The sequence below is a fragment of the Gobio gobio genome (genome assembly GCF_949357685.1).
Source record: "Gobio gobio genome assembly, chromosome: 11".
NCBI classification, from domain to species: Eukaryota; Metazoa; Chordata; class Actinopteri; order Cypriniformes; family Gobionidae; genus Gobio; species Gobio gobio.
Window position 1 is genome coordinate 37,102,783 of NC_137104.1, and position 24,925 is coordinate 37,127,707.

The following is a 24,925-nucleotide window of genomic DNA, read 5'->3' on the forward strand; positions in this document are numbered from 1 at the left end:
TTAATTTGGAGAGTAACTGAAATTAATACAATATCAAAATATTAAAACCCCAAAAATATTAAATAATCGCAATTAATTACAGAAAAAAAAATTCTTACGTGATTAATTAGTAAATTTAAATTTTTGTATATATACAAATATATGTATGTATATATAATTTATATTATATAAATATAAAATTTACATGTGTGTGTATTTATATATACATAATAATTATACACAGTACACACACATATTTTATGCAAACACTAACTTTTATTTTGGATGCGATTCATCGCGATTAATCGTTTGACAGCACTACTATTAATCCTTCATTAAAAACAAAACAAAAAAACATTTAGTTCATTTTTAATGTAAGTTCTTGTAAGTACAAAAAATATTCTGTATTTTTCAAAATATATCCAATTGCATAGAAAATATAAAATTTAGTAACTATACAAAAATACAATTTAATAATTTCATGAACATAATATTACATGTATAAAGGTGCAATCCTCCACCTTTCTGTGAATAATTGATTTTTTCACTCATTGGTGATATGCAACTTGTTGAGCTTTGATGATAATTTAATTTCACCATACAAAGAATACAAATGACTTTTGTTAAACGCCCTGTCTAGGTTTATTTTATGAATAAATGATCCGTAGAGAAAATTTTTCTCCATCTAGTGGGAAACTAGGGGCTTTTGTGTGCATGTGTGTGAAATCTTACTGTTCAGTCTCTGAATGTTCTGATCAATTCTTAGAAAAATCACACAGAACAGAATGAAAGCTATAATGACCAATTCAAAATGTGCTTACTGAATTAGTTAACCCCTAATATATATTATATACCGTATTAAAACGTTTTTATTACATGTAAATTGCCTAAGGCTTAATAATTCATTTCTAATTACAATTATTTATCCGTCTTGATTTTCAGGGAAGGTCCAAGTAAAGAGCTCAGACATACAGGTCGGAGATTTAATCATTGTGGAAAAGGTTTGTTGTCCTTCTTTTTTTTTTAATCCCTTCCTCTCTCTTTTGTTGTTCAAGGTATCAGCATAAACTTTCTGCTATGTGATCCGTCACATGAAATCCTGTCATTCTTTCAGTGGGACATTGTGTCTGTCTCTCCCCTCACTGTCTGTGGTTCACTTTAATTGCTTGCTAGGGAAATGACCTTGTTCAATTATTCAACACAACACTAAAATAGGACTAACGTTACAGAACTGGAGTCACTGACATACATATGTATATATATATATGTAAAATTATTTATTATTTCATGTATTAATCTTACTTAAAAAAAAAAAAACTCATTTTTAATGTAAGTAGGTTTACAAAAATATTTTATATTTACATTATTACAGCATAGCTAATATATGAATATCTCTTAAGATTATAAGCTGCGTAGGTGGGCAGCTCACTCAGTTTTAAAACAAAGATAGCATGGAAACCCTATGTGCCTCTGACCGATGTCTAATGTTTTGTTTTATAGAATCAGAGAATTCCTGCTGATATGATTTTTCTGAGAACCTCTGAGAAGACTGGTAAGTTTCACTCTTCACGTACAATCAGACCTTTCAGTTGTCCCTGGTAACTACTTGTCATTAAGCCAATGGTTTCCAACACTGTGCCCGCGGGCACCTGCAGCGCATATGCAGTCTGTGAGTCACTTGTAGAGCACATTTTAAAAATAAACATTTTATTTCTTAATGTTCTCTCTTTTATATTAATGAATTAATTCACTGACTCACTCAAACTCACTCACACACACACAGTGGGCCCCAAAACTTAGCCATTTTATTCACACATGAACTCAATAAAAAAAAAAAAAACATTTTAACCAAGTGGCATCTTACTCATCCCAAGGTGATTTTAATGCTTGTTTTCATAAGTTCATACAAGTGTAGTAACCACAGGTAGCATATACAAGTTCAACTAATGTTTAATAATCACAAAGTATCCAAATACTTTCTTTATTTTTTCATTTGAGACCTTACAATCATCTTTGAGTGTTGTTTCTTTTGAAAAGTGTGCTTGTACATTTTCTTCTTTAAGTGCCACTTGGTTTTGATATTTTGTTGAAGTGAACATGGCTGATGCTTCATTTGAAAGTGACACTTCTTGCATTTTGAGAAGCAATGTTCTCTGCGCGAGAGTGAGTGAGAGTGTGTACGATTACCAGCATTTGTCGTGACACTGAGCAATAAAAATGACTTATTCACATTATGACACATAATTACAGTATTTTTGGGTGTACAGTTTTCACCAGCTGCTGAAATTGCTGTGCATTAAAATCAGAAAAATATTTAAATAATATTTTTGTCTGATGTGCTTAACCAGTGTTTCTGTGTCTTTAGCTGTGGTAGACTCTATGGCTCTTTGAATTTACTTAAGTTTGAAGCTTTTTAACAATTTGGATAGAATTTTAAAACACTTGAAACTGAATTTATTTAATTTTTTTCGGTTCTTAACTGTTCACTTAATTCCATTTCTCCTGTTTGGTTTTAAGACTTTCTTTGTCTATAAATATATTCCAGAGTTCATTATTAACAATTTCTTAGTAAGAGATTAACCATGCCTTATTGAGCAGATGCTTTAATCTGTTGTATGGTTTACTGAAGCATGTCCAGAACATGTCCATATTTCACCCCAACCTCAAAATACTTTTTGTGTGCAGAAAGTCAATGAAATCTATTTTAAGGACAATTACGATTTTTTTTGCATTGGGACATTATCTTTATGAAAAATGTTACTATTATAATGCAAAAAAGAAAAATTCTCATTTTGTAAAAAAAAATAAAAATAAAAATAAAAATATATATATATATATATATATATATATATATATGCTTAATAAAATATAAATTTAATCTATAATTTTAATATAAATAAGTTGTAATTTAAATTATATATATATACAGTATATATGTGACCCGTGCTGGCAAAATGAGTCGGCATGCGCACAGGCAAATTACTTGCTACAGGCAAAATAAGTAAAACATATACATTTTGGTCACATTTGAGGTTTTCACAATAATAAGTTCATTAAGCCCTCGTCTAGCAACCCGCCAAATTAAAGTTTTTTTTTGTTTTTTTTTATGTTTTCTGAGATGAATACCATTCCCTTGTCCATGAAAAAAAAAGTTCTCTGCTTGCTTCCACTCAGCACAAGTTTGGTATCGTTTTAAAGCGTGACATTCCAACTTCATGAATATTCATAGTGAATTCTCGATGGCATGAGTCTGAACCAGTGAAATGTGATTTTCAATCTCATGCTGATGTAAACAAAACAATCTTACTCTCTTCGACTGACACATCCGAAGCGTGCGCTCAAAGACGCCTGAGAGTGCGTGTGATCCTGATATACACAGAATTACAGTATTTCAAAATATCTGTCTTGGCGGGTATTCACGCAAACATTATTTGTTATGTCTTAAGTGAATGTTTGGTTAACTGTTGTGTAAAAACATCAGATGTGTAACATTATATAAGATCCATGCGGTACAGTAGGTGTTAATATATAGGCTGTCTGTTTCATTAATGTTAATCAAACAATTGTGGTATCATGGGAAAAAAGTTGAATGTATATTTTTCCTATAGATATTTGGTTTTGACTTGGTGTGTGTCAAATTTGGGGGTTATTACCAGGGATTTTAAGGTATGGTTGCTAGGCGAGTTGTTTTGTTTTAACTCAAAATAGACTTTGCTGACTGTATCGACAGGTGGAGCTGTCATTTTGTGTCAGATTCCAACAAATCATACATCATTTTGAAGGTTTTTTTATTAGACAATGTGAAAATTACAGCTCATTTGTGAAAATGTGCTCATTGTGACTCATTTTGCCAGCACGGGTCACACGTATATTTCAAAGAAATTACAAGATATGTTTTGACAGCCTCTGCTTCAGTAAGGTTTGATAATGTAAGCAAACTCTGTATATGGAGCATGATGAACACGAGATGCTCCGAGAGCTTAAAGACTACGACCTTTCCTGTCTACTGCCTACTGTTATATCAGTCTTGTCTGAGATCAATATGAACAATATGTTAAGCATTCAGAGTTCTTTAGTGTATAGGGGCCCAAGGTTTTGGCCCTTAACAAATGTGTCCTTCACACATACATCTCTTGCCCTTTCACTTTTATGTCTGTAAACTTCAGGACAGATCACTGGATGTTATCAAGTTAAATGTGATTTTTAAACGAAAAATGTTTTCTGTCAGATTTAAGATGCAAATGTTTTGTTTTTCCAGGTTCGTGCTTTATTAGAACGGATCAGCTGGATGGAGAGACCGATTGGAAACTGCGAGTCACTGTTGCTTGTACTCAAAGACTACCTGCCTTAGGGGTATGAACATCGTCTTGCACAAAAACAGTACATACTCGATATTGCTGAGATCTTAACATGTGTTAATAATAAATTATACAAATATAAGATGCTTGACTTGTATGAAATATGATGTTTTGATCTAGTTCTAGTCTTTCACATTTTAAGTCTAGTAATGGTGCAGTCATGCTTGGCTCATGTAAATGTTTTTTAAATATTTTTTTATACCAAAGTAGTCTGTGAGGTATGACGAAAAAATGTCAATGCGATTGACACACACACACACACACACACACACGGTTGTATTGCTCAAAATAACATATATTGAACAGTATAAATAATTTAAAAGTAAGATGATTTGAACTGTCAGACACATCAGCACCCATCTACTTCTGGAGCGAAAGCTGCTGCATCCAAAATCACATTTCAGCTCCTTCTGTCCTGTTCTCGGATGGGTCGGTAACTTTACCCCCGTAGGCCCACACTCAGACTCTCTCAGGCTGATGATACGAAGGCTCATGTTTGATATCACTGTGTATCTGATTTACTGGCCGGAGGGTTTGTTTCACATGGGCCGGTAACTTTACCCCGAGAGACAACTGGAATCCGCCAAACGCTCTGTCTCCCAGTGCCATCAACGTGGAGATGACACTCACCTCGAGCAAGGGTTCACGTTTGTATTTGTCTTTCCGAAACCACTTAATGTGATCACAGAATTAAAATTTCAGCAAGTCGACGAATGATTGCCGCAGTAAAGAAGCGGGAGCGGTTGGATCGGGTGTCTGGTGGGCTTGACAGTCAGATCGCTAAACATCCCTGTTTTTCATACTTGCAGACACGTCATCGAATGCAAAAGTCATTATAATTTGTAAGCAACCCGTCAAAGTTTTGTTTCGTTTTAATTATGTTGTTTTGTCTGCATTATCTGTTCTTTTTGAAATTCAGACTTGTGGCAGGATGTCAGAAGGGGCTTATTTTCATGAGAATCACTCTGATTGCTAGTCACTTTGAGTCCTGCCATAATACTTGCACGAACAAGAGGTTGGGTTTGGGCCGAGCCCAGAACTTTGTTCAAGGGATGACATTTCTGTTGCTGATTTATTGCGTTAATGTTTTCCTTGACCTTTCCGTTTGCTTCTCCGCAGGATCTCTTCTCCATCAGCGCGTACGTTTACGCCCAGAAGCCTCAACTAGACATTCACAGTTTTGAGGGGAACTTCACAAGGGTAAGAGAAACTGCTATTAATAAAGGAATTTTTACGAGGCTTCGTTTAGCATGCGCTGTGACGTCACAGCCCCAATTTAAACCCGCTGTTAGGTTTTTGTAGAGGTATTTAATGTTGTGTTGTTGCCCAGTAAACTAAACCTAACCGCTGTTTTTAATTGCACATTAAAATAACATGGATTCTCAAAGTGTGCCTGTTCACATGACTATGAGCTGAAGTGTCTCTGGAATGTAAAACCGGCCAACGAGGCGCATTCCTGACAACGCTGGTGACATCACGGGTTGTTAGGCTCACTCTCAGCCCATTGGCCGAGCACAGTTCCTTATTAACAGCAGATTAGCGCAGTACCGGAGAAAGAGAGAGGGAGGAAAAAAAGGAAAAAAGGGACCCCCCACATGAAGCCTGTCTTTGTTTGAAGTCTTCGCTCTTGGCCACACAGCATGCAGGGGCAGAAGATCACTTCCTGCGCTGAGTCACCCTCCTGAGCCTGCTTTCACAAATCTGCAGCTATAGGGACACACTTCCAAACACTGTTTCCCATAGTTCTCTACTGCACACACACTTGCTGCACCTTATTGCCACTTCAGTGCTTTATTTATTTAAAGGAGTATGTTGCCATTTTTTACTCACCCTTGTTGTCCAGACCCATAGAAATGTATTTCTAGAATTCTTAAATTTGAAGAATATTCTCTTTTTGATTAAAGCTAATTTAAACCATTAAATGAATTATAATTGCATAGAAAAGTGCCACCAGTACATTATTCAAAATTAGATGAGGGTAAGTAAATGATGACAGTTTTTTCATTACTGGGTGAACTATCACTTTAATACAGTTTTATGATTCAGACATCAATACAGGCCCTTACAATGGCATTTTAGTCCATTGATTAACCACTTGATTAATCACTTTTGCTTTTATTATTCTCATTTGTCACTTTGGATAAAACAATCTATAAATGTAAATGTGAATATGATTATTCTTAATGTCCCACATGCACATACATCTGTGTTAGTATCAGAGATGTCAGCCCATTTAAAACGTGTTCACTCTTGCGGTTTTTACACTTTTCTGTACGCCTCTGTATTTAAATAGATGTCTGTGTTTATTTAGCTACATTTTGGGGAAATTTGGCGACATCCTTGTTTTGAATTTTAAAAAAAAAAAAATATTGTTCTAAATTTAAAAAATATATATTTTTGGATGGGGTTTTTAGTATTCGTTATTAGCTTTATACTAGCGTTCAAAATTTGGGGTTAGTAACATTTTGTCACCAAGAATGCATTTAATTGATTGAAAATGTTTTAATAACAGTAAGATTATGAAATATTATTACAACTCTTTACTGTTTTAACATATTTAAGTCAATCTAATATGCTGAATTGTGCTAAAGAAACATTTATTATTAGCAATGTTGAAAACAGTTGTGCTGCATGATACTTTTTTTCATGTTTCTTTTAAAAGGGTAAAAAAAAACGCATTTATTTGAAAGAGAAATCTTGTGTAACAATGCAAGAGTTTTTACTGTCACTTTTGATCAATTTAAGGTGTCCTTACTGAATGGAAGTATTATTTTCTTTATAAAAAAAAAAGATTTTAGATTGGTTGACTTTTGAACAGTAGTATAAAATAATTGTTCCAAAATATACAAAAGATTTTCTTATTTATATAGCTAATTAAAAGCATGTGTCCATATATTTGTATGACGAAAGGGGATTTAACTAAATTTAGACATAAATCGACCAGTTCGCATGTTATAGATTAAAGGGGTATCATCATTTATGTTCTTTCTTCTGCAGAACATTGAAGATATTTTGATAAATATTGGTAATCAAACAGGCCCTCCATTGTATGGACAAAATCACAGGGACATTTTCACAAATTATCATCTTTTATGTTCCACAGACGAAACATGAGGGTGAATAATTGATGACAGAATTTTAATTTTGGGGTGAACTATTCCTTTAAGTTATGATGCAGCCAAATGTTTCTCATTAAACTGTCACATTCACAGCTGAAAAAAAAAAAAAAAAAGATGAATGCTCATCTTGGAACTTTTCCTTCCTTGTTCCATTTGAACGAAAACGTATAATTATATCTAAAAGTTTTATATAACTTTTATCATAAGTATGGAGTTATGATTTATGGTTTAAAACACTCCCATTTCTTGTTCTTCTTTCTCTCGTTGATAAAAGGCCCTTTCTCTTGATAAACTTCTCTCCGGTTTCTGACAGGTTGGCTGCTACATCTGTTGGCCAGAAAGAGACAAATGACAAAAGCAAGTGGGCCGTCTTGAATAGAGGACACATCTTTCTCGCTATCTGCATCAATGCGCATGTCTCCGCAGCGCGATGTGTGTGGCCCTCTTTCTCACTGTATATTATGCCCTACTGACAGTGGATAATTAGATATCATCCGTATTCACCCAGCCGCAACATGTTATGTGGAAGAAAGCATTTAAAGATTTAATTTCTGCGCTTCTCCCCTGATTTATGGTCTGGGGTCAGAAATTCTGTTCTGTTCTGCTCGGCACAGAGCGTGCTAACACTAAACGAGGTCTTATTATGATGTTCAGCATGGCGCTGTTTTTGTAAACAAGGCAAATCAAGTCAAACCGATTTCGCTCTAAATGGACTGTGTCGCTTAACCGGGCATTAGTGTAATTCAATCTGTTGTCTAATTCCCTACTTACCGTTCGTCGTGATGAAAGTTCATCGATTCATTATTTGTGCTTTGAGTCTTTGTCATTTTTATTGACCTGCTTTTTAAAGGGCATAATTGATAACCGCTTTTTCCTGTGCTAGATAACCATGAAATCAAAACAGACTGCGATGTATAAACCCAGACTAATGTACGACCTCTGTCCCCAGGAGGACTGTGACCCTCCCGTCCACGAGAGCTTGAGCATTGAGAACACCCTGTGGGCCAGCACTGTGGTGGCATCTGGTAAGCAAAGTCTTTTCCAGTGTGAAAGTTCTTTTATTGAAATATAAGAAAAACACAAGCCTCAGAGGTCTGAAATATTCATCGCAGGTCAAATATCTCTTTCGAGTTTATTGTGTTGTAGAAGAGTGTGCCGTTGATACCGAGGCAATCCGCCAGCATCACTCAAGACCCCCTTCGCTCTCCCGTTTGTTTGTCACTTGAGATCACCAGACTCATCTGCTACTATTCAAACAATCTCATGAGCAGAGAAATATGAGGAGCCGTTAATGGGAAGCCAAAGTGTCTGGCTTTTTGCAGTCCTATCCCTGCGGTGTCGATGAAACGTGTCCCCAAAGAACAGGTCCGAGATCGGTTTTTGCCGCTACGCTTTCTCCGACAACTCCTAGGGGTCTGTTGTTTAGAATCTGATCCCAGTTCAACAATAATAGCAGGGCTATTCCTTCAAGCGGCATGCGTTTGTGCCAGCGATCGGCCCTTCATTGATCTGTGGTTGCCCGTGTCTTGGTTCTCCAGGGGTTTTTAGAGGTTCTTCTTATTCCCCAGCTTGGCGTGACCTTCAGCCGAAGAAAGTCCTTCCATATCTCCCCGCAAAACACAGTCTGGTGACGTCATCCCATCCAACCAAGCAGACCCAACACAAAACACCATGGGGCGAGAAACCGATATGCCCTGTAGTCCTAGCCCATTAAAGACCCCCTTGAGAGCAGCCTAGGTTTCGTTGCCTTCCAAACATGAAACGATATGTCGAGCTTAAAGAAAATGAGAAATATTTAAACTGGGTTGCAGCGCGTTTTATGTTGTGTTACTGTGTTTCAACAAAAGTTGAACTTCGGCGCTTCCTCGTTTAGTGGTGAGGCTGCATACTCCATCAGTAATTAGTTTACTTTAATGAATCAGTCCATTACCAAAGCAGCACCATTGATCTGACTATAATAGGCCTCATTGTAACGGTTTATTTCTGGGTGTCCCACATATTGAATCATTTGTCTGAGTCTCAGCTGCATCCGTTAACTGGAAGCGCACTTTTTGAGCTAATTGTTCATTAGGCCGGCCAGAGACACGCGGCCTGTTTATTTATTGTTGTCCGTTTGCAATCAGTCATCCTATTTGTTTTTTTCCAGGTACTGTCATAGGTGTGGTCATATATACAGGAAAAGAGATGCGAAGTGTGCTGAACACGTCGCAGTCCAAGAACAAGGTGGGTTTGTTTGGCTGGTCTAAGTGAAATAATTGGTTTCTTTAATTGGTTTTTCTGATTGTCTGGAAAAAAAAATTACTGACAGACATATGTGTTGTGATATCTACAGTTGTATTGTCAATATTTACTAGACATTACCCAGGGATTTTTTTTTTCTTTAAACCTTTCAATATTGAGGAGGTGGTATTGAGACAGTTGAGGTGGTTTTCAACCCTGATCTTAGTGATGAATTTGGACCTGTCGATGTGAAAGGACAACCCCAGAGAGATTAATCTAGAGGGAAATTAACCAACCAAGGGCTTGCGTGACATTTGTGACAGAGCCTTAATCCTGCAGAATTCCCCTTAATGATTAGATACAGTGGACGTCAATGCTGTAAAAGTAAACTTAAAAACGTCAAATCCCATTACACTCATTACCCCTCCCCTAATTGACCCCTGCTGTCTTTGGCCTTTTTTTTTTCTCTCTTTTTTAAACTTATCCACATAGTTCACAGGTCTGACATTGTTCTGCTCATATGTACAATACTGTTCAAAAATGTGGGGTTGGTAAGAATTTGTTTGTTTTTGAAAAAAAAAAACTTGTCTTGCACTCACCAAGCATGCATTTATTTGATCAAAAATTCAGTTAAAGCTATTGTAAAATATTACTACAACTTAAAGGGGTCATGAATTGAGAAATCAACTTTCCCATGAGCTTTTGATATATGAAAGGTCATAGTAATATAAGAATATCCTGTACATTTGAGAACTGAAAGCTTCCTTAGTCAAAGAAAATATTTTATAGACACCAGGCCCAGAAAACGATCGATTTCAGAATATGCCACACCTTGATGTCATCATGTGGTGAAGCACCACCTCAACAGAAAAAGAACAACGCCTGATTCTGTAGCCCCGCCCACCGACTCAGATTTATGTGTTTCCATGTCAACACTATCAACACTGAAATCAATCTGCAAAAGTCGGGTGTTACAAGGAAAGGCCAATTCACACTGTTGGATTTAGAATTTTATGAAAAATAAATGTCATGTTTACACTAACCCAACAGACACTGACAAACTCGAGTGCCCACAGAAATGGTCGAGCACCCACGGAAAAACACACAATATTCCCCGTTCATTTAACCAATAAAAATGAAAGATTGCAACTTTCAGACACGTCTTTCTTCTCGATTTATAGTTCATACAGTTCGTGACCCATTCTGTTTACGACGCCATTTTGGCAGGCAGGAACAGCCGGTGCCAGCAGGACTTTCAAGGCAACGTAGTTTAATGCGCACTTTAATTCAAAAGACATAGACTTGTACATAGCAAAACTTAATAGATTAAAAATAACAGATCCCTATAATGCCCCCGGGGTGCTTTTCACGTGTATCGATAAAGGAACGGATAGCTTTCCTGTCAGGACACCTGTTGCACCAGCTGTACGCAAGTTACAACTAGCCTAGTTTTGACGTAAATGTTACAACTAACGCACTACTAAATATTTTTGCGTTGCACCATTAAACTTAGTTGAAGCCTGTCTACGTATAAACTAAATATTTACGGAAGCCTCCGATTAGGAGAAACATTAAAAGATAAAATAGACTGAACTGCATCAATACGCTCTTGTTTTACATGACCTTCTTCAATTCTTTATACGTTTATGATAATGCTGACATAGGCCTACATGCGCTTACATTTTAAGAGAGAAAACATGTGAATAGATTAACGTTATATGTTTGCGGTTAACACCTGTCCAAAACACTTCCGTGTTTTGCATGTCAAATAAAATCAGTCATAATCAATAAATGCCATATCTTATTTTTTTGTTTTAGTATTTATTTATTGATCCTTAATTTAGTTTCAAATAGCCTAAAGTTTCTGAATGTTATTTATATATAAAAGCCCTTTATTCATGGTTAAGGATCGTATTTAATGGGAACTTATTTTTATCATTAAGTTAGTTACGTGAGGCAAAAAAGTTAAGAATGAAGAATAAACTGAAATTCACAGCATTTCAACAACTTACTATGATAAAATGATTTCCCCTTTGCTTTCCCCCGCCTGTTCTGGCATCCTGGCGCACATCAGCTGTCCATCATGTTGAAATAGTAAGGTTTAAACAGTCTGGTTTTAAATTATTTCATGGATATCAATGCTACAGCCGCTCTAGCGCTCCCCTGATTGCCTGCCAAAATGGCGGAGTTTAGGCTGCTTGACGTTAACCTCCAGAGCTCTATTGGTTCGTTTCCAGGTCAGATTTTGTCAGAGTTTGTTGTCGTTTGTTGGAAAATTATACCACACTGCTCAAACATTCCACGACCCAACAAACGCCGATTGAACATGTTCAGTTGGGTGAAAACAAACTCTGACCAACAGCAACAGACGCCGACAGGGGTAACGCATTGATCCAACAAACTCCAACAGACTTGTTTGTTGGTGTTTGTTGCTATTTGTCTGTGCAGTGTGAATTGGCCTTAAGAGCTCTAAGTTGTTTACGTTCATTATTATTGTAACGTTTTGAGACATGAGGTAATTTAACACCGTCTCTCGTCTTGTGACGTGTTGCAGACTCTGCCGTATGCGTTCATGTGTTTTGAGTGAGGTGTGGCTTTGGCAAACGCTCTGAAGGGAGGGTGGGATCTCATGCTTTCAAAGCTAACTTGCTATTGCTAGCTTCTCCGGAATTGCCTACCCTACCTTTTAATGTATATAAAAATGGCATTTATTTACCCAAACTTTTAAACATGTTCAAATTCATCTACCCAACTCGTTTTACGTTCATGACTTGAACGTGTGTGTTGTTAAGCCTAAATGTCTTAAATCTGATATCTTGTCAATGTTAAAATGCTTTTTCTATCGAGTGTAGTTTAACATTGTTTAATATGCAAAGTCAACTATAATCTTAAGGTTATTTATAACCATAGCTTGATTTCTCCAAAACAGTGTAAACACTGTAGGGCTGTCAAAACATAAAATACAAACATTATTTAATCTTCCCAATTTGCCTGATATGTCAACATTGGCTCGACCAATGGTATAAGTTTAGGATGGGACCATCTGTTTTTTTTACAAATGGCAGACAAGGAGTGTGTTTGGGGAAACCTGTGTGAAAACAATCATCACTTTTGCTTTGTGGTTTTTAAATATTAAAGTAAATGTTTTAATTATATGTATTTTTTTTAATCACTTAATTGAGTGCTTTTATTTTCATCTAATTTGAATACATCATGTATTAGCCATTAGCCTGCGTGTAAGATATCAGCGTCACAAAAACCCATATTGGTTAACCACTATTCTTCATGTCATGAAGTGTTTCAGACCCTGTCATGGATGCTGCAAGATGTGTGTGATAGCAGCAGCTCTAGCGGAGCTCATAGCTCTACCATGTTCTGTGTGCGAGAGTGGAATTCAATATCTCAAGGAGATGATGTCAGAGGTGCCAATACAGGGAACGAGACGGGGCGGGAAAGTCGATACGACTCGGCGAAAGTCACTGAGAACGTTTTCGCCTCTTATAATCTGTTGTGACATTCCTTGCACAAAGCTCTAAGCTCTCACTTGAAGCTGCTGACAGCACATAAGCTATCACTTTACACTGTGTGTGTGTGTGTCTGTCATTGTTGTAATATGGAGCGATATTCTCTTTGAGGATCGAAACCTTGGTGGTCTGAAGTATGTGACAGAGGGTTGGACAACCTTCTTCGCTGACCAGACATCTCACTACCTGAGGTGTTATATTCACTGCTATATTTAGTTGCTCTGTTGGAATTCGATTTATTTGTTGGATTTTATTATTTTATTTGTTTTGTTTTAAGGAATGTAGATGCTCAGTTGGATTTTGATTTTATTTTAAGTAATGTAGATCAGTGTTTCCCAACCTTTTTTTGCCCACGGCACACTACTATATACAAAATAGAACAAAATTGCACAAACATGCATTGCTTCAAATGGTATATTAAAACTAGATATTATATTAAAAGTAGTACTCACATGTAATGTGAAACTTGAGCTTCAGTCAGGTAGGAAGTAGGAGCACAATAGCATGATGTTGTTGGTGATGATAAAGAAAATAACATATCGTCGCTGTCGGGCGGAAACCTTGTATTTAATTAAACACTGCCCATGAAGTTGGTATTTTGCCTTTGTATACACTATATTGCCAAAAGTTTTGGGACACCTGCCTTTACATGCACATGAACTGTAATGACATCCCATTCTTAATCCGTAGGGTTTAATATGGAGTTGGCCCACCCTTTGCAGTTATAACAGCTTCAACTCTCCTGGGAAGGCTTTCCACAAGGCTTAGAAGTGTGTTTGTGGGAATTTTTGACCATTCTTCTAGAAGCGCATTTGTGAGGTCAGGCACTGATAATGGATGACAAGGTCTCTGCTCTAACTTGACTTGCAGGTCAGTCCAGTTCCTCCACACCAAACTCGCTCATCCATGTCTTTATGGACCTTGCTTTGTGCACTGGTGCGCAGTCATGTTGGAACAGGAAGTGACCATCCCCAAACTGTTCCCACAAAGTTGGGAGCATGAAATTGTCCAACATGTCTTGGTATGCTGAAACATTAAGAGTTCCTTTCACTGGAACTAAGGGGCCAATCCCAACTCTTGAAAAACAACCCCAGACCATAATCCCCCCTCCACCAAACTTTACACTTGACACAATGCAGTCAGGCAAGTACCATTCTCCTGGCAACCGCCAAACCCAGACACGTCCATCGTGATTTAACCCTCAACGTCTCCACTGTTGTAGAGTCCAGTGGCGGCGTGCTTTTACACCACTCCATCTGGCACTTGGTGATGTAAGGCTTGGATGCAGCTGCTCGGCCATGGAAACCCATTCCATGAAGCTCTCTACGCACTGTTCATGAGCTAATCTGAAGGCCACACGAAGTTTCGAGGTCTGTAGCTATTGACTGCAGAAAGTTGGCGAAGCCTACGCTCTGTGCGCCTCAGCATATAATTGTGCCGCTGACTAGTGTGCCGTGGCACAGTGGTTGAAAAACACTGATGTACATGCTCAGTTGGATCTCTTTTATTTTGTTTTATTTTATTTTAAGCAGTGTAGATGCTCAGCTTTTGGTTGATCTATTGTATTGAAAGCAATGTAGTTCAGTTAGATTTTATATTCAGCATTGTGTTGTAGATGCCCATTTAGATTTATTTATTTTATTATTTTATTTTGAAGACTTTTTGCAACATTATTGGAAGGAGAGTGGCAAGAAGACGGGAGGAAGGTCATTATTGGAAATTACTATGACTAAATAAACCCTTCCTACCAAATTAATCAATAAATTAATGTCAAATTGGTTGCTAGGGACAACGGCCAATTATGGAGTTATACAAAAATATTTGACCACAGAATGCAGTGATTGACCAATCAGAATCAAATATTCGCGGCATGTATCACTGCATAAGTTGTGAGTCTAAGTTTTTGAATATGAAAAATTTAGTAACTTTGACATTTTAGTTGAGACCCACTTTTCGTCAATTGAAGAAACTTCTTCCAGGCCTCGTCTGCGGCCCTGCACCGTGAATGGCATGTTACATTTAGCTGTATTGCATATCCAGTTTCTGGAGCACTAGTATAATGCCATATTGTTGTAACAGCCTCCGTATACTTGATGGATTTCAACCAATGAATATTCATTATGCAGGCACAAAGTCGTCATCAAATTTCACACACAAAACATACAGGCAGCGAGGGCAGGTTGAATCATTCCTTTCACTTTAAACGAGGCCCGGTTGAATAGAGTAAAATATGCACTCTCGATTCATTGATAGCATCTTCAGCTTGAGGTAATTGAGTCGCTTTTTCCTCTCGGGCTGAATGAATAACGGCTTCACCCGATCCCTGGCCAGCTTTGCAAAATTCAGCCTCTGCATTGTTTTGCCCCCATAAAGGGGGATTCCTCCCTTTCAGCTGGGGAACTATGTCCTCTGTCTTAATTTTTCTTCATTTTAATCCTTCCATTCCCCCCTTTTTCCTCACTAGCTGAACCATGAAGCTCGGAGGGGTTTTAAACTACAGCTGATAAATCAGACAGCAGCTCTTCTCTCCCAGTGTCTCCCAGTTTACGCAGTTCTCCAGGGACTGGGGGGCCATAGCCAGTTGGGGGATTAATTTTGCTTGCATTTTTTGTTTTTTGTCTTTTCTGTTCAATTTGTCCATCCCCTCTCCCCCCTCCCCCCGTCCCTTTCACGCAGATTCCTTTTCTCAGGGGACGGTGTTATGTGTTGCTGTTTTTATTAGCGCGCTGCCGAGATGAAAGACCTCAGTGTTTTCGTGCAGGCCGCGCTGTCGGCCCTCGCCAGAGGGAAACAAGAAAAACTTCTTTTTTGACATCATTTTCCCACATATTCCATTGGCTGAGGGGACATACTTGAGAGAAAAAGGGGAAAACTCCAGCTCTTTTGTCAGGGGGCCGTTTCTATGAAGAGGCGTTCTGCTTTTATTTTTCCGGTTTTGCCTCCTGTGCTTTTCACAGAGAGACGACAACAGCAGTGGGCTTCTTGGTTAAATGCCTCTCATCTCTTCTCTCCTCCACATACACTATTAGCATGAGAAAGGTCTGCGGTCTGGAACGGGCCTAGGGGGCATTGATCAGTGCTGGCTTATGGGCAGGTTGTTTTATTTTTCATAAGAGTAACATTTCGGATCACTCCAGTTGAGAGGAACCCTCAAGGTTCTTGTTCTCGGAGGGGATATCACATGCTTTGGCTAAGAGCACTTTAACCACAAACTCATTCATTTTGATAATTTTTTTAATGCATTCTAAACTAACGGTAAAAATACTAAATATAATAATAATCACTCTTTCCGTCAAGTTTCCCTGGAAAATTCATTCATTATATTCAAAATATTCTTAAATACTGCAATATCTTGCGCACAGAAAGCCACTTCAGACAGCCCTCGAACGGACAAAAAAACACAAAATTATGCCAAAAATGTCAGTTTTGTTGAGTATCCTCACAAGCACAGTCTTAAATTAGTTCAATTAAATCTTAAATGAGTGTGAGAAAATGGGATGTGTGTCAGATCCACGTCATGTGCAGCAGCGGCAGGTCTTAAATTGACAGCAGCCTAATAGACCTGCTACTGATAATCAAAAAGAGAAAGAGAGAAAATCACTCATTCACTGCTCTTGACTGAATAACTTTTGTAGCTTTAAAAAGGAATAATCTGTATATAATTTAAATTTATATAGTGAAGACTGTGAAGTGTTTATTCAATTTCTGTATCCTACCTGCTAGACCTACCTAAAAATCATAAAGCACTGTTTACAAGGTTACATGGGTCAAAAACAACGAAAACAATAACATTGTGTGCATTTTGACAGGGCAAGTACAAATCTGAACTGGTCTGACTGGGACAATAGAAAAAATCAAGCCCTGAAACAGTATATTGGCATTTATTATAATTATAGTTTATGTGAAGATTGTTTTCAGTTCACTTAAATTAAAAGTTTAAGTGAAAAAAAATGTAAGACTACAATTGAGGAATTTCAATTGTAGAAATGTTCTTACTGACTTAGAAAATAACTCTGTTTGGAGTTGACTTTGTTATTTTTTGCAGACCTCATGCTCAGACCGTAACATTACAAACTAAAGATAGCATTATTGATCCCCCTCTAAATTTCTCTATTTTATCCTCTGCAGGTGGGCCTGTTGGACCTGGAGTTAAACCGCCTAACAAAAGCTCTGTTCCTGGCTCAGGTGGTTCTCTCTGTTGTTATGGTCGCTTTGCAGGGTTTTCTTGGCCCCTGGTTCCGAAACCTGTTCCGTTTTGTGGTTCTGTTTTCATACATTATCCCCATCAGGTACAGCTATAATAATATCATCCAGAGTATACTAATGTAAAATGTTACAGAAAATCATTAAAGCTTCAGCTGTGTGAAATAAGAAGAACAAACTTATTTTATTAATGGCATTTATGTTTTTGTGTAGTTTAAGAGTAAACCTGGACATGGGGAAGTCAGCGTACGGCTGGATGATTATGAGGGATGAGAATATTCCAGGTACCGTGGTTCGGACAAGCACCATCCCAGAAGAGCTGGGCCGCCTGGTCTACCTGCTCACAGACAAAACTGGTACTTTAAGATGCCTTTTTTCCATTTATCACAGCACAAATCTAATTTTTAAGATGGATAGTTTCAGATTAATGAATCATGAATCACCTAATGTACCAGAAATACTTCCAGAAGTCTAAATTAAAGTGCCTATTATATTTAATTCTTTTTATATATATTTTTTATTTTATTTTTCTTTATCTCTGTTGATTTTGTATTTCCTTTTGTTGGAACTACTCTGCCCATCCAAAAGATTTATAATAACTATTGATTTCTTTCCTGATCTTAATCTTTGTGGGCTGTATTTCCAGGCACTCTGACCCAGAACGAAATGGTCTTCAAGCGCCTCCATCTCGGTACTGTGTCATACGGAATGGACACCATGGATGAGATCCAGAGTCACATCATCCAGTCCTACGCTCAGGTGTGATTGGCATCTGTCACCTTATACATCACTGTTTAGACATTCTCTGTCATCATAGTGAAAACTGAAGAGTTTCACATCCTTCACAAACTGCTGTCGTCTTTGTGTGTGTGCTCTTATGTTTTGTGCCAACAGCTGGGTGACACAATGTTAAAGCCACAGTAGCAATTGATTTTCATGCTTCACGGTCCTTCATTACTGTGATGATAGAGTGGCAGGCAGGTTTGAAATGTACCCATGATATGAGCGATCATAGCCTTATTATATCCCCCCTCAGGACATGTCAGAGTCCGTGTCCAACAACTTGTGTGAAATTGAGTTTGACAGGAATCAATAAACATAATGTAATTTACTGCTTAACATGCTTTGTTGTGCACAAGGCAGTTATAGCTCTGATTCTCTCTGGAGTGTTATGAGTATAAAGAAATTACTATTAAAAACAGCTGCTGTTTTGTAGAGGGCAACCCCTATTGTTTTATTTGAGATCTTGTCTGTCCTACTGGGATTTTGAACTGGAATTGAAATGGCAAAATCTGATATTCCTATGTAAAGGACCTGGTTCAGTTTAGAACTTTCAGTTCACAAGCTTTTTTAATAGCATTGTCACATAAAATCTTAATGCTTGCACCCGTAATGTACAAGAGACTGAATGTTATTCAATGCTCCAAAATACCATGGCAAAGTTCTTTTTTGTTCTTCAAAGATGGAAATAACGGTTACACTTTCTATGAAGCCCATGCTTATAATTAATTATAGCCCCATTTATACTTTATTAATAAGTAAGTATTTGTAACACAGTTCATAGTTATGGGAAGAAGGAGGCGGGAACCGGTGAACATTCAACAACTTTAATCAAAATTAAACACAAACTGAAAGTAAAAACTGCAGTCTCCTCACGGGCGACTGCCGTGCACACACATAAAACATAAACAGAACACAACGTAAAATCCAGGCCTGGTCCTCTCTTGTCCTTCACCGTCATCACTCCTCCTTTTATGCTTCCGAGTTCCCCCGTGAGACATGAGACCGGTGCGGTGCGCAGCTGGCGCTCATTATCACTCATGCCACCGGCCTCGCCCCGTTCTCACGGTCCCTCAGCCTCGTCCTGCTTGCCACAGTATTACTATTCTAATACATTATAAGAACAGTTATAGTTACATTTATATTATTTTTATAATTACTTATAAATCACGCATTTGCTTTTTCAATGCGCACGCTCATAATCCATTATACACTGATTTTATATGCATTAATTAGTCAGTCGTATGGTTCCATGAATGCATTTATAAAGATGCAGCCTGCATTGCTATAATGACATTATATTATTATGATTTTTTGAGTAATTCAGATTTCTCTCAAATAAGTGAAATCTATTGTTATTAATTGCTGTGGGTTCTTAAAAATACTTATTGTGAGTAATAATACAGTTATTAACTCTATAAAGGGAAAATAGGATTCAATTTTCCTAAGGCAAATGTTAAGAAATCATGAAGATGTGCTCATTATACATTTTAAGTTGTTTATTTGTAAATTTAACTAATGAACAATAATTCCTTTAATAAAATAATTGAAACAACTGAAATCATTAATACAAACAGTTAAAAAGATATATATTTTTAATTATATGTATTTATTAAATGTTGCATACTAGCAAAACACTGCAACATTATTTTTTAAAGTATGAACAAAGAAGCCTATAAAAATAAATCTGCATTAATCCTTTTGATCTTTTATTCATAAAATTAATTTCATTGGAGTAAAAGAATTGAAAATGTGGGGAAAATCTCTTTATGAAATAAATGTTTTTCTCCAAAACACTTTGGCCACAATTAATGGCACCCTTTTATTTAATACTTTTTGCAACCTTCTTTTTCCAAGCTAACAGCTCTGAGTTTTCTCCTATAATGTCTGATGAGTTTGGAGAACACCTGTCAAGAGATCAGAGACCATTCCTCTTTACAGAATCTCTCCAGATCCTTCAGATTACCAGTTTCATGTTGGTGCTTCTCCTCCTCAGTTCAGCCAACTCATTTTCTATAGGGTTCAGGTCGGTGAACCGGGACAGCCATGGCAGAAGCTTCATTTTGTGCTCAGTGACCCATTTTTGTGTTGATTTTTGATGTGTTTTGAATTATTGTCTTGATGGAAGATCCAACCACGGCCTATTATAAGATTTCTTGTTCAGATTCAGATACATGGTATCCAGGGTTTGATATTAATTTTTTCACTTACCAGCCAAAAAAAAAAAAAAAAACCTGTTAATCTGTTTTTTTTTTCTTCCTTTCCTTTTCTTTTTATATATTATATATTTTATATATTTTATATATATATATATATATGACGGTTCGGTGCGTACCTCGGTTTTGAAGTCAGAGTTCGGTACGGGTTTGGTACAGCAGTTTTACAAAATTGCTTTTTATTTATTTTTATTAAACAGTGGTTTACTGAAAAAAATGTGTCTGTCCTTAAATTAATTATATTAAAGATAATGCTGTAAACTATATAGGGTGCCCTTACTTGCACATTACTATAATATTAAAAGGTTAACAACAGAGCCCAAACTATTAGCCTAAATTCAGTTGCTATTTATTTTTAGATATAATAATCAACACTGAAATAGCATATTGTATGCAAACATGTAAACTTCACATAAGGCAGTTTTTGCATTAACTTCTAAATATACTAATAAAATAGTTTTTTCTACAATTCGCTGTTGAAATATAATCATTTATACACCGTGGCTGTCATTTTCATGACAGATTTATTTAAACATACATTAAATAAACAAGACTCACAGGTTAAGTAGAATTAATATAGACTCATTTAGTGCATATATTTAGTGAAAGAGTTCATTTCTATAGTGAACTAACCGCTGTGGAAACTGAATTACTTGAACTAACGCGCCTATACAGTGATCATCAATCGTCAAAACGGCATTTATCGTTTGAATTTAGTGATAAAATGGACTGAATACTTAATATTTGTTTGTGTGGGAATTGTGTTTGTGTAGTTTGTGTGGGAATTAGGATTGAAGAATGTTCTGCGCTTAAAACAAGCCTACTGCTGACTGTTAAAGATTACATTCAGAACCGATTGGTACACACGTGCACCAAAGCCCTGTACCGAAACGGTTCGGTACGAATGCGTGTACCGCTACACCCCTAAAATAATATACATTGTGTACAATTATACATTATACAATTTGGATTTCATACAGTCATTTCTTATTCATCCTCATACTTTTCACCAAAAATGTGTTTTAGGACGACAGATCAATATAGTAAAAAAAAATGTGTTTTGTGTTTTTCCAAAGCACATGTCCTGCAGTCCTCACAATACATTACATTGTTTGTTGAGTCAAAGACGATCCACTAGTGACCATATCTTGCCACTCGGTATTAAAGCTTCTAATTTTCTTTTCTTGGGTCTTTCCTTTTTTCACTGGGGTTAGTTACCCCAGACAAGTATCGCCACGTTATGCTTTTTTAAAAATCTTCGTTACTGTTTCAATACATATGCACACCATTATTTGTTGCGTAGTGACGTGTATGTTTAAGTAAGCCACATATAAGATTCTGTGCAATACGCTGTATTTAATATATCATGATGACTCATGAGTTAAGTATTTGCGCTAAATATGCACAGATTTGGCTTACACAAACTTCCCCAGCAAAGTGAGTAAACATAATAAGTAACTCGCCAAATTGGCTAGTGATTTGACAGAGTTACCCGCCACAGTTTATTTTTACCCACATTTGGCGGGTGTTCATTTCAAACCCTGATGGTATCAAAGAATCCATGATACCATGTATCTAAACAAGAAGTCCAGGACCTCCTGCAAAAAAATAGGCCCACAACATTAAAGATCCAGCATACTTAACAGTGGGCATGGGGTACTTTTTTTATCCCTGTTTGCACCAAAGCCATCAAGTGGGTTTGCTGCCAAAAAGCTCTTGTTTTTTGTTTCATCTGAACATAGAAGGATCACAGATGGAGGATTGCAGAGCTTAGTTGAGTCTTGGGGTCAGAAAGCCAAAAAAAAAAAATCAAACAGCACCTACATCACCACATGTTGTTTCGGAGGGTTTCAACAAAAATCCTCCTCGCTCATCCAAAAACAAATTCAAGCATATTCACTTTTCAGTCCCGTTTGAAGTTCCAGCTTTTTTTTATGCAAAAAAAGTGCTGTTCCTTTAATGGGAATATACTTCAGAGATATTTTAAGAATTTCTAGGGGTGGCAATAATTTGTGACCAATGTGTTTTGGAGAAAAAACATGTATTGTTGTTGTTAATAAAATTAAAAGATACATTTGAAGAGAATACCAATATTAAAATTTTGACCAATACCAATAAGCTGATAATAATTTTAATATGGCTGAACAATATTCATATTAATATAAAAATTTATTTAGAAGGAAAAAAACTGTTTTTTTAATTGCTAGAAGTTAATTTAGGCATCACAACATTATAATGTGCACTATAAAAATATAAAAAAAATATTTTGAGATGCTAAAGATCACAGTGTTATTAAATTTTTTATTTTTTTTATTTTAAAGATGAACTTTTAAGTTGGCATTAGATGACAACACAGTTAATCTAAATATAAAAATAGGGGAACGTTCTTAAATCAATATTTCATTCCCAATTACAGCTGGCTCATTGTACATTATCCCATCACACATTTACTGTATATTTATAAACATATTCAGATTGTCAAAAGCAGGAACCTAGCATACGTTTTTTGAGAATGAGCCAGCAGTGGGGTGTCTTTATGTACCTGCGTCTGCAATTTGGAGGCTATGTGCAGGTTGTCATCTCTTCCCCTCAGCAGAGCTCTGAGGGAAGAGGAGTTCATCAAGAGAAATCTCCTGCTCCAGTGGAGCACAGCAACCCCTGTCAAACACACACACACACAAAGACTCACAGCGGCGCTTATGTAAATTGATAAGTTTCAGAGACAGTGTGAGATTTCGACATTGTGTGGGGAGACACTGATGAATTCTTCATGCTTTTTTGCCCAGTGTGTCCTGAGTGAGAGCAAGCCCAGAAAGGTGAATTATCAGCATACACTTCCTGACCCAGTCTGCCTGTTCTTAAACTCCATGTAACACTATCAGATTTTGGCAAAATTTAAACTGATTTTTGAATGTGTTCTTCTGAAACCTTTTTTGAAACGCATATTTCTTGTGGTGAAAGTAAAGGAAGTCTTTTTATTGATGTTTTATCTTAGGAATATATGAATGATAGGAATAGTTGTGCTGTAAGTGATTATTTATCATTATATCACAATTTTTGCTCACACTATTGCTTTAATACTTTATCCTTGATGTATATGTACACCGATGCTGCCAAAACAGCCCTGACCCGTCGAGGCATGGACTTCACTAGACCCCTGAAGGTGTGCTGTGGTATCTGGCACCAATATGTTAGCAACAGATCCTTTAAGTCCTGTAAGTTGCGAGGTGGGGTCTCCATGGATCGGACTTTCCTCCCACAGATGCTCGATTGGATTGAGTTCTGGGGAATTGGAGGCCAAGTCAACACCTCAAACTCGTTGTGCTCCTCAAACCATTCCTGAACCATTTTTGCTTTTGTGGCAGAGCGCATTATTCTGCTGAATCAGTGTCCACTGTTGGCACTTTCGGCAGTGGACAGGGGTCAGCATGGGCACCTGACTGGTCTGCGGCTATGCAGCCCCATACGCAACAAAATGCGATGCACTGTGTGACACCTTTCGATCAGAACCAGCAATAACTTCTTGAGCAAAAATGTTCACTTGCCGCCTAATATATCCCACCCACTAACAGGTGCTGTGATGAAGAGATAATCAGTGTTATTCACTTCACCTGTCAGTGGTCATAATGTCATACCTGATCGGTGTATATACAGGGCCTAAAATTAACACTCGCCAATGTTGTGACAACATGAACATGACCAAACCTGAACGATGCTCTGTAAAGTTGACGGGTCAGTGTTGCATCATCACTAAAGTTTCAGCCTTTCAAATTAAGCGCTGAAACATGCGAAAGGGAATTTGTTACTCACGCACTGTGTGGGAAGTTTAAACATCCAAAACGCACTTTCAGGACTCTTTCATGCCTTCCTGTGCTTGAATGGACAAATTCACTCAAAATTAAAAATGCCTGTCTCCGTAAGTATCCTAGTAAACATAGTCGGTGATGTCGGTTATGTTAAGTGAATGCAAACACAAAACGCATGATCCGTGCGCGCATTCGGTCTTAAAGTGACGTTTTTAATGTTTATCAAACAACAAAGGACAAAGAAAAAAAATCACTCACTGCTCTTGAACTTTAAAAAGTTATTTATTTATTTACTATATATTTTATTAGCATACTTTATTTAATTTCAGTACCTGAAAACTATTAGACCTGCTTGAAGTATAAATGTTTATTTCATTTATTTAGAGAATTGTGAATTTTCACTTTTGTGTCATGGCTGGTAAAAAATATTTTTGGCCTGTACATTTTCTTAAGTCACCGGCCATTTGTAAAGGAATGGCCATTTCAGTCCTCATTTCTCACTACTAAATATTCCACGGTCAACTGTTAGTGGTATTATAGCAAAGTATAGGAAGTAATTGGGAACAGCAACTCCACCAAAAATTGGTAGGCCACGTAAAATCACAGATTGGGGTCAGCGCATGCTGAGGCACACAGTGCGCAGAAGTCACCAACTTTCTGCAGAGTCAACAGCTACAGACCTCCAAACTTCGTGTGGCCTTCAGATTAGCTCAAGAACAG

The 24,925-nt window shown here is 37.0% G+C and overlaps 1 protein-coding gene across 1 annotated transcript in view; it reads left to right on the plus strand.

The window, feature by feature from the left end:
• atp9b (ATPase phospholipid transporting 9B) overlaps positions 1 to 24,925 on the plus strand; it is a 70,180-nt gene that overhangs the window by 21,941 nt on the left and 23,314 nt on the right. The window contains exons 6-14 of the mRNA XM_079830074.1: positions 922 to 980; positions 1,480 to 1,531; positions 4,238 to 4,332; positions 5,457 to 5,537; positions 8,406 to 8,481; positions 9,603 to 9,679; positions 17,329 to 17,489; positions 17,617 to 17,759; positions 18,050 to 18,162. Coding sequence (XP_079686200.1) covers positions 922 to 980; positions 1,480 to 1,531; positions 4,238 to 4,332; positions 5,457 to 5,537; positions 8,406 to 8,481; positions 9,603 to 9,679; positions 17,329 to 17,489; positions 17,617 to 17,759; positions 18,050 to 18,162 — 857 coding nt within the window. The remainder of the gene's footprint in view (positions 1 to 921; positions 981 to 1,479; positions 1,532 to 4,237; positions 4,333 to 5,456; positions 5,538 to 8,405; positions 8,482 to 9,602; positions 9,680 to 17,328; positions 17,490 to 17,616; positions 17,760 to 18,049; positions 18,163 to 24,925) is intronic.